Here is an 18,950-nt window from a genome sequence, read left to right on the forward strand (position 1 = left end):
CCCCTGGGTGCGCCACCACCCCTAAGTGGATCCCTGGAAGCGCCACCACCCCTGAGAGGGCCCCTAGGTACGCCGGCGTGCCTACGAGTGTCCCTGGGGTGGCGGCGGCGGCCCCAGGGAGGGTACTTGGGGACATGAGAACGTCGCCGTCTCTGGAAGGGTAGTTGGTGGCACCGCCGCCCCGGGGAGGTCCTTAGGGGAAATCAGGGTTCTTAGGAGGGTCCCTGGAGGCGCTGCTGTCCTTGGGAGGGCCCCTGACATCCTTGAGAAGGACCTTAGGGGTGCCGTCGCTGCTGTGAGGGCCCATGGGGGTGCCGCCGTCTCTGGGAGGGTTTTGGGGAGCAACGCCTATATCTGGGAGGGTTCCTGGGGGTACGACCGCCCTAGGGAAGGTCCCTGAGGGCGGCGTCGCCTCTGGGAGTGTCCCTGGGAGATTCCGTGGGCGCTTCACCGCCAATGAGAGTGTCCTTGGGGGCGTCGCCGCACCTGTGAGAGTCTCCGGAGGCGCCGCCGACACTGGGAGGGTCCCTGGGAGAGCTGCCGCCCCTGTAAGGGGTTCCGGGTGCTCTGCCGCCCCTAGGAGAGCCAGACCTATAGGGCCCCTGGGTGCAGTAGATTTTGCGCTATTTAGAACTCTGGGAGATGCAACGTTAAATAAATTCACCACCCATACACATTTCCAGTATCATCGCATTCTGAAGAAGGTAACGGAAAATAATATCCTATTGGCTGTAATTTGGTAGGTTAAAAGAATAGACCACCAATCATAGTTCAGAAAGGGACTGCTGGATGTATGTAATATATATATGACACAACGAACAAGCATGCCATAGGTCCCCTGGGGGAGCACTGCCCCTGGGAGTGTCCATGGGGGCGCAACCGCCTATAGGAGGGTCTCTGGGGGCGCTAACGCCTCTGAGTGGGCCCCTGGAAAAGCCACCACCCCTGGCATGGACCCTGGGGGCGCCGTTGTCCCTTGGAGTGTCCCTGGGGACGCTGTCGCCCCTTGGTAGGGTCCCTGAGGGAGCACCGCCCCTGGTAGTGTCCACGGGGGCGTCAATGCCTCTGGAAGGGTCCCTGGGGACGCCGCTGCCCCTGGTATGGCCCCTGGGGGCTGCACCAACCCTGGAAGAGCCCCTGGGGGGGACGCCACCCCTGAGGGCATGACTGCCCCAATGAGGGATCCAGGAGGCGCTGCTGCCCCTGGTAGGGCCTCAGGGGGCTTCATCACCCCTGCGAGAGTCCCTGGGAGCTTCGCTGGCTCTGGGAGTTTCCGTGGTGGCGCCACCGCTTCTAGATGGGTCCATGGGCATGCCGCCACCCCTGGGAGAGTCCCTGGAGGCGGCACCGCCCCTGAGATGGCCCCTAAGGCGCCCCGCCCCTGAGAGGGCCCCTGGGGCGCCCCCGCCCCTGAAAGGGCCCCTGGGGGCACTGCCGCCCCTGGGAGTGTCTATGGGGGCGCCACCGCCTCTGGAACGGTCCCTGGGGACACCTCGCCCCTGAGAGGGGCCCTGCTGGCAGTACCACGCCTTGGAGGGTCTCTGGGGGCACTGCCACCTCCGAGTCGGCCCCTGGGAATGCCACCCCCTGGGATGGTCCCTAGAAGTGTCCTTGGGGGCGCTGCCGCCCCGGGGAAGGTCCCTGATTGGGCCCCTGGTGGTGCCACCACGCCTGAGAAGGGCCCTGGGGGGCACCGCTGCCCATGGGAGAGTTCCTGCGAGAGTCGCTGGGAAGGTCCCTGCAGGCAGCATCGCCCCTTGGAGGGTCCCTGGGACGCCGCCGCCCCTGTGAGGGTCCCTTGGGGCACCACCGCCCCTAGGAGGGCCCCTGGGGGCGACTCCGCCCACAAGAAGGCTCCTGGGGGTGCTGCCGCCACAAGGAGGGCCTCTGGGAGGCACCCTGGGGGCGTCGCCGTCTTTGGGAGGCCTTAATGCGATGCTGAATCCCCTCCTCCCACTTCTGGAAGCAGATCTGGAAGTCCTTGTTGGTGAGGCTGGAGAACACCTTCTGCGATGTCTCCATGATCTTCTTCCCCTTGAGGTTCAATTTGAACTTCGGAAACAACAAGAAGTCACAGGGGGCCAGATCTGGAGAGTATGGGGGGTGGGGGGCCACTGGGATGCCATGCTGTTTCCAAATTTCAAGTTGAACTACAATTTGTAAGTAATATAATGAAATCATTTTTCATCTTTAAATGTAATTACTGTATAATACTTTACTCTATCAATGAAAGTAAATCTTGAATTTAAGGTTTTACTGTGAATATTTTATATGAGATTAATATTTTTATTAACATTTGTTACTAAAATTGTGTTTGGATACATAATAGTACTACTGTACTATACATGATGTTTTCTACACCACTGTTGAAGATGTACTCAATGCTACTAACATTACTGTACTATATCGCAACTGCCAGGTTATGTAACGGAAAACATTGTTGAGGAATTAAGTGCATATGCATATTCTATCTCGTGCTTAGTTTTGCAGTTTTGCCGTAAAGTTCACAGTGAGTATGGTATAGTACATTACAATACAACAATCTTCATAGTGTGCAGTATGATGCAGTACATTACGATACAACATTCCACTATGTGCACCGTGAATATTACAGTACAGTACAGCATTCCACAAAGTGTAAAGTGAATATGGTACAATACAATATATTATGGGGCTGGTAAAGTTCTAGTTAGAATGTTAGTAGGCTACAGTAGCCAGGTTTATGATATTAACTTGTATTACTAAAATATCCTCATCACAAGTGTTGATAAAATTCATCTGTTAATAATATTCCTCAAGAGCATGATACAGGTGATCTTATAAAATATGAACAGGTTCATCATCAGCAGCGAACTGTCCATGGAAGGTGGAGGTGACAATTCCGCACGCCTCAAACTCCACCCTGGCCATCTCCGTCCACGTCTTGGGGTTCATCACCAGCAACGCCACCAACTTTGGTTCTTTCTGGTTATAAAGCATAGTTAAAAATGGTCTAGAATTATCAATTACCTTTATTAATATTCATGTGGTTTGATATATTTTCATCTACAGTAGGTAGATCACAAACAAGGTGGGTCTAAGGATAGAGCCTTGTGGTACCCCACTGAGAACCTTTTTCCATTCAGAATTTACTCTATTTATTACCACTCTTTGTTGCCTGTTTTTGGGCCACCTGTTAATGTACTTCATAATCTTGCCAGCGACACCACGTGCCTGGGTGTTAGGGGCTAGTCGTACATGGAGAAATCCATGTACAGCACACCTACTTGTGTGTGTGTGTTCATGTTTCCACTTTTATTCATCTCATCATGGAAGAGTTAAACAGTCTGTGTTCTTATGTATTTTCTCTAAGCCTTATGCATGCATATTATGTAACCCTGAAACTATGGATGAAGTAAGGATTAACTTGAATATTCCAAGACCTTCATTTATAAATATCTCAATCTCGCTAAAAATATTTTCTACAGAATTGACATTCAGCAATCTCTTTGAGCTAAAATTATATTGGCATTACCATAAGATGAAAACTTCCTGGAAATTATACAGCTCCTTAAAACTGATTGGTAATGTGACTTTTAACAAGTAAATACAGTTGGGAACTTGCTTATTATTTGATTATAAAGGTGTAATTCAGTGGTAGTACGTATGGTAATTCTCTGTTAAATTGGTTGTAAAGATGTATCATAGTGGTGGGAAGTTTAGTAGCTTTGTGTTAAATTAGTTGTAGAGATGCATTATATTGGTACCGGTAGTAGCCTGTAGTAAGTTTGGTTGTTACCTTATCTATGAGGGTAGAGAGCACTACACCATCATCCTCGCTGGTAGCGTCTGGAGCCGCCACAAACACAGGTTCGCTCACCACCTTGCCCTGCTCGTGCCACAAGGAGACGTCTCCAGTTTGCACGTTCATTTTCACAAGCTGAAGACCAGGTGGTAAGTCAAAGATTTACTTTCTTTATGACAAAATTAAATACAGTTAAGACATCATTAGTGAGGTGAGTACCTCTGTTAGTGTTGGTGGCTTGTAGTTCTTGGTGTGGCAGCAGCCTAAAATAGTTCAGACTTACACACACTGGTTCATCTACTCTACACTGTTGCTGGCCATTATCTTATACTAACAATATTATATAATTATAACATTTAATGGTTAACAGTCATGACTCACAAAAAGTTATAATGCTTTAGATCATGATACTTGGAGCTGTGACTCGTCAGAACTTTAAGGCAACATTAAAATAAATAATATATTTTTTTTTAGTTTTGTAACTTTGACATCTCTCTATGTTAGGATGTGAACACCGTCCTAAACAATGAAACACTAGCACTTCCTCTTATATTCCCATTTTATATGCAATATAATAATAATAAAAAAAAATACCAATGTTATAATGTTCTCTACCTGAGAAAACTCTACTCCTTTGGGGTTAACTTCCACACCGTAGGAGTAAGTGTATTCCTTCCCATTGTACTTGTAGTTGATGCGAGGAAGATCAAAGTACTGTTTGGAGATCACCTGTCCCTCTACCTCAATACTTCCATTCTTGCGCTTATAGGCAGAACATTTAGTGTTCAGTGTTACTGTCGACAGAGGAACAAGTATGTATGTTATTTCACTTGGACTTTAGTTTGAAAATAAAGGCGACACAATGCCACCAAAAAAAAACTGTACCTAAACTAGGTTATAAAAATGCATTAAATAGGTTTGGCTAACAATGATGGTATTCAATAATAGTTTCCTTCATGGGTATCTACATGTTTGTCGCTTTAAAAAGACCAGTTGAAAATTTAGAAGAAAAATCAGAAGACTGTATTAAAATGTATCGCTATTTCACAATTATCCTTAAAATGCATGACAAAGAAGTGGTCAAGCAGTACTGAAATTCAAGGGTAAAGCTTCCTACGAGTGTTCTAATTTGGAAGGTAACATTTTTGGGGGCTTTGGCATTATTATCAGTTAATTTGATAATATGATGCAATCTATTTCAGAGCAAGAGTTTAAAGTATTACATCTGAGAAAATTACTGGTTTTGGTAAACTTCAGAATTGGCATGTGAAGCTGAAGAAGATTTCACAGCAAAGGAAATTCTCTAGAAGACAGCGGCGAGGGTCACTCATCCGAGCCCTTAAGGAACATGGCCTCCTGCCTGATATTGTTGTCACCCCTGCTGTTGGTTCGTCTCCTTCTCCCTGGCTGGATTTTCAACCTGAAGTGATTGCCCTCGGTGGACCGCTCCCGAAATCCTACGTGAACCCTGTTATTCTCTGCAAATGCCACCTCTCCAGGATCGCCCACTGGTCCCCAGGTAGGGTCGTCCTCTCCACTGATGGCTCTGTTGACCCCGCTACAGGTCGGGCCGGGGCTGGTATCTACATCTCTCGTCCTTATGCCCCTGAGCCTATCAAACTTTCTCTCGGAGTTTCTGACGGGGCATCCTCCACTCAGGCTGAACTAATAGCCCTCCTTGCTGCCCTTCTCGCTGAGGAAGAAGCAGATGGTTTCTGCCCCTTGCTTGTCTGCTGCGATTCCAGGTCTGCTCTCGACGGGATCGCATTTGCATCAGGGGCAAATAAGGACCTCATCCTCCGAATACGAGCGTTAACATCCACACTTCAGGATGCAGGCCGCCCTGTGACATTCTTATGGATACCCAGTTATGTCGGTATCTTGGGGAATGAGGTAGCAGATGGCCTTGCCAAGACTGGCTGTAACAAGGCCACACCTGACTATGTTGTTCCTCGAACACTTTTACAGCTTAGAACCCAAATTCGCCGCAAACAGAGAGAAGCTCGGGAAACAGTCATCCCCCTGGACTCCCGGCCCACCTGGTACGATGTCCTCCGTAAACTTCCTGACCTCTCGTATGTCTATGGGGAAGGGTTGCGAAAAAGGGACGTGATTGCTGCCCGTATTATCATTGGGTATGACTTTGCTTGGGAGATTGGTATCCCCGCATCCCCTGAGCAACGCTCTTGTGCGTTATGCAGAAGACCCGACAGCCGCACCCTTATCCACTACCTCCTAAGATGTCCCCACACACAACGCTTCCGTGACGCCTGCTGGACCACCACTCCACGACCCCCTGACGGAGACACGATGATCCTCCCCATACTGGCCAGATATTATGTAAATAATATTGATGATGTGTTAAAGGAATATCCTTCCTTCCTTAGGCTTTAGTAAGCCCCTTTATAATATTTATATATACTTGTCACACTTGCCAGATGCTTCTGGTGTTATTGTACAGGGGTACCTATTGACAGCACTAGGGTCCCGCTTCCTCTATCAAGGAAAAAACTATTGAAATTGAAAAAAAAATCGAGACATGGTGGAACTGTATGCCATCATAAAAAGGTAGACCAAGGAGTTCAGCAGGGAAAAAGGAGAGCCTTGAGATTGACCCGCCGATGAGGCAACTGTAAATCCGAATCGTGAACTTAGTTATGGTAGACTGAGGTGTCAAAATCTATGAAATAAACACTGAGTTTGGCATTTCACATGAGCATTTAAAAGAAAATCTCAAGTTTCTACAAGATGGGTTTCTTGAATCCTCAGCGCTCAGAATCTATACCAGAACAAGGGTTCAAATCTCAAGCTCCTCGAACTTTATGAAGCCGATCTAACCAAATTTCTTTCTTGTCTGGTAATAGAAGGTGAGACATGGAATCACTCGAATCCTGAGTCTAAGATGCAATTAATGCAGTGGAAATGCCTGAATTTTTCGACTCCCAAAAAGTTGAAAAGTCAACCAACTGCTGGTAAGGTAATAGCTTTAATTTTCTGGGATGCCAGAGAAGCCAAAGCTGATCAACTACATGCCACACAAAACAGTGATCACTGATGACTATTGTGCTAGCCAATCACAAAACGTACTAGTCGTCATCAGGAAGAAATCACAGGGAATGCTGACTAGCGGTGTGTTCCTGCTGCACAACAAACATGGGTCCAGAAATCCCCTGTTACACAATTGTCTGTTCATGATTGTGGTCTCGAGCAACTCAACCACCCTCACTACCTCAGATCTGACCACGAATGACTAAATTAAAAGCTGAAGTCCCACCTACTAGAGAGTCACTTTTAGGATGAAGAGTAGATGAAGGAGTTTACAGAGGACTGATACGAGGAGCAGTAGGTAGACCCTGGCTAGTAAGAGGGTTAAGTAAAGTAAGTTTACCGAAGTTAGAGAAAACTAATTAAAAATGGAATACATGTGCTTATGTGTATTACACTAAATAGGGATCATTGCCTAAATGCGATAGCTTCTATGTACATATATTTTATTTGGGGAACTTCTCACTGGCCTTGGACGATCATAGAAAACCATACCTAAGCTAACCTTACTTAGCCTCTTTCAGGTGTAATTTAACTATCTTATGGAGGTGAACGATGTCTTAAGTGAAACGGAAGTTTATCATATGCGAATTAATTGACATTAAGATGTAGCAATAATAAAAAAATATCCTTATTTAGCATAAACGTCAGTTGCTTTTGAAAGTTTAATCGGTGATTATTTCTATTTAGCGTAAAACACATTTAGCTTAAAGTACACATGGTACGCTAAATAGGGATAATTGCCGATTAGAGGGATTAGAGGAAACTTTTTGTATTGTATTTACCCTTTTTGGAAGTTCTAACTGATCATAAACGATCGCGTAGATCATAAAAATACATATAAATTAAAAGTTTCATACAAAACCTAGCCTAACCTAATCTAGCCTAGCCTAGCCTAGCCTATACTTCAGGTATAATTTTACTATCTTATGATACTAAACGACGCCTTACATAAAAAAGAGCAAATTTTAACATGTTCAGATTAATTTCCATGGACTTATAGCAATAAAAACAAAAACTTATCTATTCGGCAAAAACTTGTGTTGCTTTTTAAGGCTTAATCGGCAATTATCCCTATGTAACACGTATTGTTTTGAAATGTAAAGCAAAGGGTGGCGGGTAATCTTACCTAAGTTCGTATTTTCTGGAGAATTCTTCACATTAAGAGGCAATACAAAACGCCGATGAAATGGCGTAGTGTCCAGTGAACACTCGAACTCTGGTTTCTCAATGTTCTTTAACATCAATTGATTCACCTCCTGGGAGAACATAAATTATTGTATAAGAAACCTATAGTCATACCATGCTTTAAATATCTTGAACAAAATTATCAGAACCTTATTCCTCTGAGGCTATTACAATGAACACTGCATGATGACGTAGTCGATTTTTTCATCATCTTTTCAGAGTGACATTTAATATTATTTTCTACATTGATGTAAATTATCTTGTCAACTTTAGAGCAGCATACTCTGACTATGGACCAGTTTTATCTGTGTATACTAAGTACACTGTATGACTCAACAAAACCATCACCTGAACAGTGAGGACTCAGAAAAAGGCCAATGCAAGAAGCTAAATGAAGCGAGCGTATCTCTCACCACTACGCTAAGTCAAGGGTTCCAGTTCTGGGCCGAGACACGCGGGAAGGGTGTTATCCAATGTAACCCCTAACCAAACACCACAGGTTTCCTCCTATACTAACACTGGAAAATAAAGCTCATAACAAAATAAAAAAGAACAGACCAACCGCCCAAACAGCTATCAAACTGATAAGTGATAGAATGATAAATTAAAAAATAAATAAAAAATTGGTTAACCAACATTTCCATTTTCCATGGCTGCCAAGTCGATGACCAATTGGCCGTCCTTCTCATAGGAGTTAGTGTGGTGGAAGGTGAGAAAGGCGGCAGTAACGTAGTTTGTTGCCAACATCTCACCAGTGTCTCTCTGCACCACGCGGAATTTCGTCTGTAATAAGATGATGATTATTAATATATTTCAACAATTCAGTCTCCGTCGATGATAATTAATTCAACTATTTAAATTGCCAAAAACGAAAATAAAAATTCATAATACTTCACAGTGGTTCCTGATAATATGATGACTCATATAGATTGCAATCCTTTATTTATTATATCATGTAGATCTAGAATAGAAACGTGGCCAAGATAAATCTCGATAAAACTACACAGGAAAAGGGAAACACTTCCTGTGTGGTTTTATCGATATATATATATATATATATATATATATATACTGTATGCTGTATATTACCTTTTCCTGACCATACCACTCCACTGCTTCTAAGTATGGCTTCCCTATGTAGCAGTTTAGGAGGAACTTCTTCATGTTGAAGACGTAGGGTTGTTCCACGAAGATGAAGTAGTTGTCGGTGATACCGAAGGAGTGGTAGTAGCATGGGTACATTTTCCACTGGCAGGGGATAGTGGAGATGATCTCTGCCTGCTCCACAGATGATATCTTTTTGCCTGTGTAGGTTATTGATTTGAAATCAGAACTTTTAATGTGTTAATTATGTTTACGTTACCCAGTGCTAATAAGACAAGTCAATAGCGAAAATAAATGAAAATTCACCGAGTCTTGATTCTTTCACGCGTGACTGTCGCACAGGAAATATGTAGGCATATTCAAATTGAACACCCATGTCAGCGTAGAGTAGTGACAAAGAAGGATTCAGTTCATACCACGGATCGACCAGAGAATGCGGGCAGGCACTGAGGACTATGACGTCACGAGGCCCATGACGCAAAAATGTTACGGCTCTGCAGCCAAGTCGTATTTTTATTCGGAGACAAAATACAAGATGAAATTATATCACCTTGCGAGTTATCATTAAGAGGAAGATAACCAAGATAATCCCTATAGGAAGGAGACTCGTGAATCAGAGAGCAGCGACTTTAGTTAAATACCTGTATGTAACTTGACACAAATACTACCCACAAGACTCCCATTAACCCCTCAACATCAAGCTCGTCACTGCAGTGCCCTTTCATGACAATCGTACATACCACGTAACGCACAAATGGTGTATTCCATAGGTTTAGCATTAAACTTTATTATCAAGGCTATCTGACACTGCACAATCCCTTTACACTACTACTCAACATCTGGCTTACATGCATACCCTTATCCACAAAACTCAAATTATTATTATTAATAATATATATATATATATATATATATATATATATATATATATATATATATATATATGTTAGGTTACAGCAGTGTGTCCACTAGAATAGGTTACAGCAGTGAATGTCCACTAGGATAGGTTACTGCAGTGAGTGTCCACTAGGATAGGTCACAGCAGTGTCCACTAGGATGGGTTACTGCAGTGAGTGTCCACTAAGATAGGTTACTGTCGTGAGTGTCCACTAGGATAGGTTACAGCAGTGTGTCCACTAGAATAGGTTAAAGCAGTGAATGTCCACTAGGATAGGTTACAGTGTGTGTCCACTAGGATAGGTTACAGCAGTGTGTCCACTAGGATATTTACAGCAGTGAGTGCCCACTAGGATAGAACGCAGAGGGTCAGCGTAGATGGTGTTAAATCTGAGTGGGGCCGTGTAACCAGTGGGGTTCCCCAGGGGTCAATACTAGGCCCACTCTTGTTCATAATCTACATAAACGATCTAGATACTGGGATCAGCAGTGACATAAGCAAGTTTGCGGATGACACCAAAATAGGGCGGCAGATTAATTCAGGGCAGGATGCAAATGCATTACAGGAGGATCTAAATAAACTGCAGGGAATTGAAGGTCTGAAAAATGGCAAATGAAATTCAACACCAGCAAGTGCAGCGTACTTAATATTGGAATGACAAATACTGTTGTCAATGTGATTTCAGCCTTAACAACATCAACCTAGAAAAGTCGACTTGTGAAAGAGACCTAGGGGTACTTGTAAGCCCGGACCTACGGCCTAGAAAACAGTGCGTTAATGTTCGAAATAAGGCAAACAGAGTATTGGGTTTTATATCTAGAAGTGCAAGTAATAAGAGTGCAGAGGTCTTATTGCAACTATATCTTGCGCTAGTCAGGCCGCACCTCGATTATGCGGTTCAGTTCTGGTGCCCTTATTATAGAATGGATATGAATTCACTAGAGTCGGTGCAGCGAAGAATGACGAAAATGATTCCGGGACTTAGAAACCTTCCATGTCAGGATAGGTTAAAGAAACTAAACTTGCATTCTCTAGAAAGACGAAAAGTGCGGGGAGATATGATAGAAGTATTTAAGTGGGTGAAAGGAATCAATAAAGGGGATATAGATAAAGTTCTTATAATATCCGAGCAGGATAGGACTCGAAGCAACGGATTTAAGTTGGATAAGTTTAGGTTTAGGAGGGAGCTAGGAAGGAACTGGTTCACAAATAGGGTGGTGGACGAGTGGAACAAGCTTAGCAACTATGTAGTAAGTGCTGGAACGCTGGAAAGTTTCAAAAGGAGACTGGATAGATTCATGGATGATAGAGGGTGGTAGTAACTTTCGACAGGAGCTGCCATGCACAGGCCAACATGCCTATTGCAGACTCCTTATTTTCTTATGTTCTTATAAGTTACAGCAGTGTGTCCACTAGGATAGGTTACAGCAGTGTGTCCACTAGGATAGGTTACAGCAGTGTGTCCACTAGGATAGGTTACAGCAGTGTGTCCACTAGGATGGGTTACAGTAGTGAGTGTCCATTAGGATAGGTTACTGCAGTGAGTGTCCACTAGGATAGGTTACAGCAGTGTGTCCACTAGGATGGATTACAGCAGGAGTGTCCACTAGGATAGGTTACAGCAGTGTGTCCACTAGGATGGATACAGTAGTGAGTGTCCACTAGGATAGGGTTACAGCAGTGAGTGTCCACTGGATAGGTTACAGCAGTGAGTGTCCAACAGGATAGGTTACAGCAGTGAGTGTCCACTAGATAGGTTACAGCAGTGTGTCCTCGAGGATAGCTTACAGCAGTGAGCGTCCATAGGATAGGTTACAGCAGTGAGTGTCCACTAGGATAGGTTACAGCAGTGTCCACTGGATAAGTTAGAGCAGTGAGTGTCCACTAGAATAAGGAGCAGTGAGTGTCCACTAGATAGGTTACAGCAGTGTGTCCACTAGATAGTTTACAGCAGTGAGTGTCCACTAGATAGGTTACAGCAGTGAGTGTCCACTAGATAGGTTACAGCAGGAGTGTCCACTAGGATAGGTTACAGTGAGTGTCCACTAGGATAAGTTACAGAGTGAGTGTCCACCAGATAAGTTACAGCAGTGAGTGTCCACTAGATCGGTTCCAGCAGTGTGTCCACTAGGATAGGTTACAGTGAGTGTCCACTAGGATAGGTTACAGCAGTGAGGTCCACAGGATAGGTTACAGCAGTGAGTGTCCACTAGGATAAGTTACAGCAGTGAGTGTCCACTAGATAAGTTACAGCAGTGAGTGTCCACTAGATCGGTTCCAGCAGTGTGTCCATTGGATAGGTTACAGCAGTGAGTGTCCACTAGGATAGGTTACAGCAGTGAGTGTCCACTAGGATAGGTTACAGGTCCACTAGATAGGTTACAGGAGTGTCCACTGGGATAGGTTACAGCAGTGAGTGTCCACTGATAGTTACAGCAGAGTGTCCACTGGGATAGGTTACAGCAGGAGTGTCCACGATAAGTTACAGCAGTGTGTCCACTAGGATAGGTTACAGCAGTGTGTCCACTAGGATAGGTTACAGCAGTGTGTCCACTAGGATAGGTTACAGCAGTGTGTCCACTAGGATGGATTACAGTAGTGAGTGTCCATTAGGATAGGTTACTGCAGTGAGTGTCCACTAGGATAGGTTACAGCAGTGTGTCCACTAGGATGGGTTACTGCAGTGAGTGTCTACTAGGATAGGTTACAGCAGTGAGTGTCCACTAGGATAGGTTACAGCAGTGTGTCCACGAACACGAAAGTACTGTATTATAGAAAGAGGTAAGACAACAGACAGAAAAGACTAAAGGGACAGTGTGGCAGACGAAGTGAACTGTCAACGGGCGGTCACTATCATGATCATAAAAGTCATCTTTACTTCTATGACTGTGGCCAAGGGCGACGAGTGTGCTACAATGTATTTACTAAAACTACTGTAAATTAAATCTTTGCGTCAATTAATTATATAAACTTAACATCATGAACATTTCTCCATACCATCAACCTCCTTCGGTGGTGGGAACTTGATGATGTTGTAAGTTGGTCCTTTTATACCAACATAAGAATTGCCCATGTTGTAGACTGTCCCGTCTGGGTCTATGTGTGGGTGAGCTGTAGCTGTGTTGACAGCTATGTAGTGATCCAGCTGTGTCTGTGTAACATGTGAAAACATTTCATAATAACTTAACTTTAAAAATTTACATTTTCAATATTTCCAATTAGACATACCTGTACTATATAGAAGTTTAACATTGTGCATCTACCATGATTCATAGAGATTTTGATGATGGATCTTTTAAAACTGGTGTCTTAGCAGTCCCCGTGGCGGAGGAAAGGACTCCCATCCCCCCCCCCACCACCACCACACACACACAAAAAAAAGCGTGCAAATTTCCTATCCCTTTGATTAGTGTCAATATAACATGGATTTAGCATACTCCCATCCCGGTTAAATTGCTAATAAAGAGGTCAACATCATTATTTTCGGGTCACATACATGGTGAGGTATGCCAGATGAGGTCAGTATAGAACAGCGGCAATGTTGACAATTTGGGTTACAAAATGGGGAGGGTGAGCAAGGTCCCATTATGTTAACATTTCTTGTGGTGGAACAAGTCATGCCAGATTGTCGTTGGTTTTGCAGGGCTTTCTTGATAACTTGGAAAAATCACCAGAGGCTTTACAATTAAGACGGAATGAGGAGTTCAACTTTCGGTAAACACAAGTTTAAGCTGTACGTATTCAAAAAGTTTATCATAACTCAACTTCCTCTGTTAAAACAATACCGAAACAAAAATTTATGAGATTCTTAGGAGGGTAAATGACACTTCCATGTACTTTTGAAAGGTCCAATTGGACTTGATAACTTATTAAAGAAAGTAATGACTATTATGATATGCATTAATGTGTACTTTATTGCACTATGCTGTTGTTGACAGTGTTGTAGCTACATACAGTACTCCAGTACCGTATTATAAATATTGTTTTTGTCGTTTTCAGATATAATGTTTTGAGGTGAATAAAACCTACTTAGTGCTCAGCTCGATTATCCATAACATACCTACTTATGTGTAGGTTAGAGTGAAGGTCCCAGTTTTGGAGTCTACATTCAATAAGTAGAAGGCAGATGAACTTTGACGAGTGGCATGTTAAAACAAAAGATACAAAATGTCCTAAGAGCATATTTCTAAATATATAGTGAAAGTTTAAGTTAAAGCTGGACTAGTAAGGTTACCTTCTCTCCGACGGAGGCAAGAGTCTCCGGGTCGATGCGTCTCATCCTGTTAGTTTCCGTGAGAGCATAAAGTTGGTCTCCAAAGTAACACACACTCACTACACAGTTGTCTGTTACTTCATTTTGAGTCAGTGGTGTGAAGAAACTCATGAACCTGTGAAGATTTTCAAAGAAATAGTCATGTCCACACAGTACTGCATTTTCTTGTACCCATATCTAGTACTGTCTAGAACTACGAAAATTATCTAAGTCTCTTGTTAATGTCATTTTCAACAAGGATATACTGTATCCAATTGTATCCCTGGCTCACTTTTATTTTACTTAATTTCAAACGACAAAGAAGTGCTTATCATAAGAAAAAGGATTATATATAACCAAGAAACAAAGTTATAGTCAAGTCAATAATTTGCCTCACTCACCGCTGCAAGAGAGTCTGACAAGGGTCAGGAAACGCTGCTGTGCCAAACTCGGACACTACTATGCGGTTTGCTTTTGTGTTCCGTTTGTAAGTGTCACTTTGAAGGAATCTGCAACACACGTTGTTAGTGTTGATAGGTAAATTTGTATCATCATTTATTGGAGGTTTAATGAAAAGTTTCAAGCTTCCACAAAAGAAGAACTTGGTGTTAAAGATCTTTATATGTTACTTACCTTGACTGGTAGGTGACGTTGCCGTTCTTTATGTTGAACTGATGGATGTAGGCTGAGCCATCAAACAGATGGTTGAAGCGAGTGTCACCATACTGCACCTTACCTGGCCCATTGCGAGTCAGTCTCCCGTTGAGCCATGCAGGGAGCTTCCCTGTAAAACCAAACAGAAACGACAATCACAATTTACATATACAAACACACAGTAAGTACTATGACTTAAGGGTACAATATATGAATGATAAAGTCGAAATGTCACTCTTTGTGATCTCTTAATAAAGTATTGTTATGCTGAGGAATAATTTGGTATAATGTTTGAAAACTAGGTGCTTTGATTATTTTCTGTCCCAAGTAACAGCAATTTTGGCAAGTTTAGGAAGATTTTCTTGTATATATTGATGTATTGCATATGTAAGAATTTTCTGGAATGTATTGCATCAATTTTGTTATGATTTACTTCTTATTGTAAGCCTAGATCATTCTAGAATTCTCGAGGCGTGTCCCGAGCCGACCTCCAGCGTCTGGAAGTCGCTAGAATGCTGTAAGCGTCTGACGAGACATATTAGCGGCAGCGAGCGGTCTAGAGTCAGTCGACCGTTTCTGCGCAGAGTGGAAAGAAAAAACCTAGTACAACAACAACAAAAGATAATTGTTGTGCAAGTATTGTGGAATTGTTGTAAGCAATATAAAAGTGAAAAGATTAAGGAATTGTACACTGGTAGTGTTGCCTATATATTCGAAGTGTAGAGTCCAGCTGTGAAGACATTACCCTGTGAACAGTGTTGCAAAGAATTAGTGACTATTAAAGGTGACTACAGTGCACAAGTGTGTTTCTGTCACCTGGTGGAAATCTACCTGCCTATTGTTTGTCTGTACACTGATACCGATCGTCGGGAAATTACCGGAGACTTGCGGGACAGCCAGCGGTAATTCGTCGACACTTGTGGGATATCTATTGCTCCTGTACATAAGACCCTGGCCCCTGGTAACCAGTGGTGGAAGCTGGGTAAGCGGTAAAAAGGAGGGTCGTAACAGTATTTCTTTTTATTTTCAGGTCTGTGACTTTAGTGTTTCGAGCACTAGTGAATTCTTTAGAAGAACTGGTGCTATTGAGAAACAAAACATCAGCTACTATTATTATTATTTATTATTATCATTATATATTTATATACTGTCGACTTTTTAGTTTAACAAATTTATTGACAAAGCTTGGAGCACAGTTTGCCTATTCTGAGTAATTCAGTCAGGTCTTGACACTGAGGGTGGTATCACTTCTCAATGCCACGCAGGACAGAGGCTCATACACAAAGAAATACATCATATTCATTAACAGTATATATAGGTCAGAGTCATGTGGGTGATGTCACTGTTCACTGCCATGCAGGACAGAGGTTCGTACACAAAGAAATACATCATATTCATTAGCAGTATATACTGTATAGGTCAGAGTCATGTGGGCGATGTCACTGTTCACTGCCATGCAAGACAGTGGTTCATATACATTAAACGTCATATTCTAATTGAAGATTAATCAGTGTGCGCTAGCAAATTTGGGATAAACAGCAAGAATGTCCTCAAGCACCCCTGAATGTATCTGAACCTGAAGGCCGCCCTTGACCTCTATTTCTACTCCTACTACAGTATTCACTTCCACCCACCTGTTGTCCATCCACTGAGCATTTTTCACCCCTGTCACTTGGGATTTATTTACATATGTCCTTCGAACTCAGTCTCCTCTATCAGTGAATGCAGTGAACTATTTGATAAATATACTGTATATACCCAAGACCGCGAAGAGGATAAAAGTAAGCAAAAATAAACCCATAGGCTCCAGGCATACTGGGAGACCGTTACACATGAACCATGCAGTGGTTGACAAAGCTAAGAAAATAATCTTAGAAATTCAAGACGTGGGTTAAGACAAATGATGAGCAGGACATGATGTTTACCTGGTCCAGGAACCAAAGTCAGGGTACAGAAGGGCTGAAAAAAGATGAGTTCCAGAGGCGGATTGCAAGCGAGGTCAACTCAACACCCAAAGGCTTTCTATCGTTCCGCAAAATCGAAATTAAAAACACGTGTGGTCGTATAGGATCTGAGGCTTGAAGATGGCAGTTACGCAGACTCAGATCAGGACAAAGCGGAGGCGTTAAAAAAATATAAATTCTTTGGCGTTTACAAAAGAGGATGTGAACAATCTTCCTGAGTTAGAGGACAGACAGTTTGATACAGCGATACAGCGCTGAACCACATTGTGATCACAGAAGAGGTTACAAAAAATAAATTGTCAAAGCTGAAGGTTCATAAAAGCCCTGGCCCTGACATGGTGCATCCCAAAGTGTTAAGAGAGTTGTGGCATAAGCTTGCTAAGCCCTTTATTATCCTGTTCTGTAAATGCCTGGATGAGCAAAAGGTACCCATTGACTGTAAAATGGCTTATGCGAGTCCTACATTCAAACAGGGTGATCGCCACTCCACGAATAAGTATAGACCAGTGAGCCTGACCAGCATAGCGTGTAAAGTACTAAAGAACATTTTAAGAGATGCCATGATGGAACATCTACGAAACAACCTTGTAAAGGAATGTCAGCAATTACTCAAGGTGTTGGATGTTTGGATTCAAATTCTGGAACAGGGTGGCAATATCGACAATAAATATCTGGATTTTGCCAAGGCTTTCGGCAGCATACCCCATGCAAGGCTGAGAATTAAACTAGAAGGATACGGGATTCAGGGAAATATCCTAGCGTGGATCGGAGACTTTCTTCGTAACCGCAAGCTGTGTGTGGTGAGTAATGACACGAAATCACCATATGTACCTGCAACAAGCGGGGTACCACAGAGCAGTGTACTGGGCCCATTGTTATTTGTTTGTTTCAAAAATGACATGCCAGAAGCTATACACTTCTACATACAAATGTTTGCCGACAATGCCAAGTTATTAAGGGAAATTAAAAAACAAACAGACTGTGAAGAGCTACAAAACGATCATTGTTAGCTTCAAGAGTGGTCGAAGAAATGATTTAAGATTCAATGTGACGAAATGTAAGAGAATGTACCTTGATCATACCAATAGTGAGGAGGTGTATCGAATCCAGGAAAAAAGGCACAGGAAAAGAAAAAAAAAAAAAAAGGCACGGAAAAAACCTAACCTAACTTAACCTAACCTACGTGCACTGTCATCATATATATATTTTTTGTTGTCAAAGTGTACAAGTCATGTGACTTTATTTCCGTTCACCGGTGTATCACATGTCCAAACGGGACGAAGAAACTGTATTAATAGCCCGAATGTGAAAAGGATCTGGGTATACGGTATATGGTGACAACGAACTGAAGTTCTCGGGCCATAGTGAGATGAAAGTGAATCGGGCAACTAAGCGAGAAGGTCGTTCATGACACTTTTCAAGAGTGAGGTGCTTCCCCGTTCGGAGTACTGTCACCCCGTCTAGTCCTCGAGATATGCTGGAGACTGTCAGTTACCCTGAGAGTTTAGAATGCCTACAATTCCCTAGCTTATTCTACAGACGGGTAATGGGTGACTTAATTGAAGTCAATAAACATCTCGGAGGGCACCAACTTTTCGGAGTGATAATTGTAAACTTCTGGAACAATCTGCTAGAGAGTGTTGTGATGGCACCGAGTGTGAGCTTTTTCAAGACCAAACTTGACCAACACTGGGGCAGGTTCAGATACATTCAGGAGACAGTGCAGCCTCAGTACTTGCCAATAGGACGTAACAGACGTGACCGACCGCCCAAGCGGCTAACGAGCCGATCAGTGGCGAAGAGAGATGCGCATTCTGTTTACATAGTAGTTTTTTTCTTCTTCTAAAAACACGAATACTTTGAGATACACTTGACATGAAACACCAGAACTGCTCACCAGTCAGCTTTCCTTGGACAGGTCGGATGGTTTCTGCGTCACAAGTCCTGAGCCACACTTGGGGCAACGCTGGAGGTACTGCCTTACCATTGCTCTCACTCTCCCTGCTTTCACTCATCTCTTGCCGGTGTCCACAGCTGACAACAACAACGTACACTTCTTCG

At 43.2% G+C, this 18,950-nt stretch overlaps 2 protein-coding genes across 2 annotated transcripts; both read right to left on the minus strand.

The window, feature by feature from the left end:
* Positions 1-193: 193 nt before the first annotated feature.
* Positions 194-869, minus strand: LOC121869897 (basic proline-rich protein-like). The gene is made up of 2 exons (XM_042371464.1): positions 829-869; positions 194-602 (listed from the first exon to the last, which is right to left on the minus strand). The coding sequence occupies exons 1-2, from the start codon at positions 867-869 to the stop codon at positions 194-196; spliced, it is 450 nt and encodes a 149-aa protein (XP_042227398.1).
* Positions 870-2,083: 1,214 nt separating this feature from the next.
* LOC121869974 (beta,beta-carotene 15,15'-dioxygenase-like) lies at positions 2,084-18,950 on the minus strand. Its single transcript, XM_042371595.1, has 11 exons — positions 18,787-18,950; positions 14,905-15,055; positions 14,673-14,780; positions 14,254-14,407; positions 13,017-13,170; positions 9,107-9,321; positions 8,654-8,800; positions 7,959-8,088; positions 4,400-4,578; positions 3,779-3,919; positions 2,084-2,964 (listed from the first exon to the last, which is right to left on the minus strand). Exons 1-11 carry the CDS (start codon positions 18,902-18,904, stop codon positions 2,818-2,820), a joined length of 1,644 nt encoding a protein of 547 aa, XP_042227529.1. The 5' UTR covers positions 18,905-18,950; the 3' UTR covers positions 2,084-2,817.

Source organism: Homarus americanus, unplaced genomic scaffold (genome assembly GCF_018991925.1).
Source record: "Homarus americanus isolate GMGI-L3 unplaced genomic scaffold, GMGI_Hamer_2.0 scaffold14467, whole genome shotgun sequence".
Lineage (NCBI taxonomy): Eukaryota > Metazoa > Arthropoda > Malacostraca > Decapoda > Nephropidae > Homarus > Homarus americanus.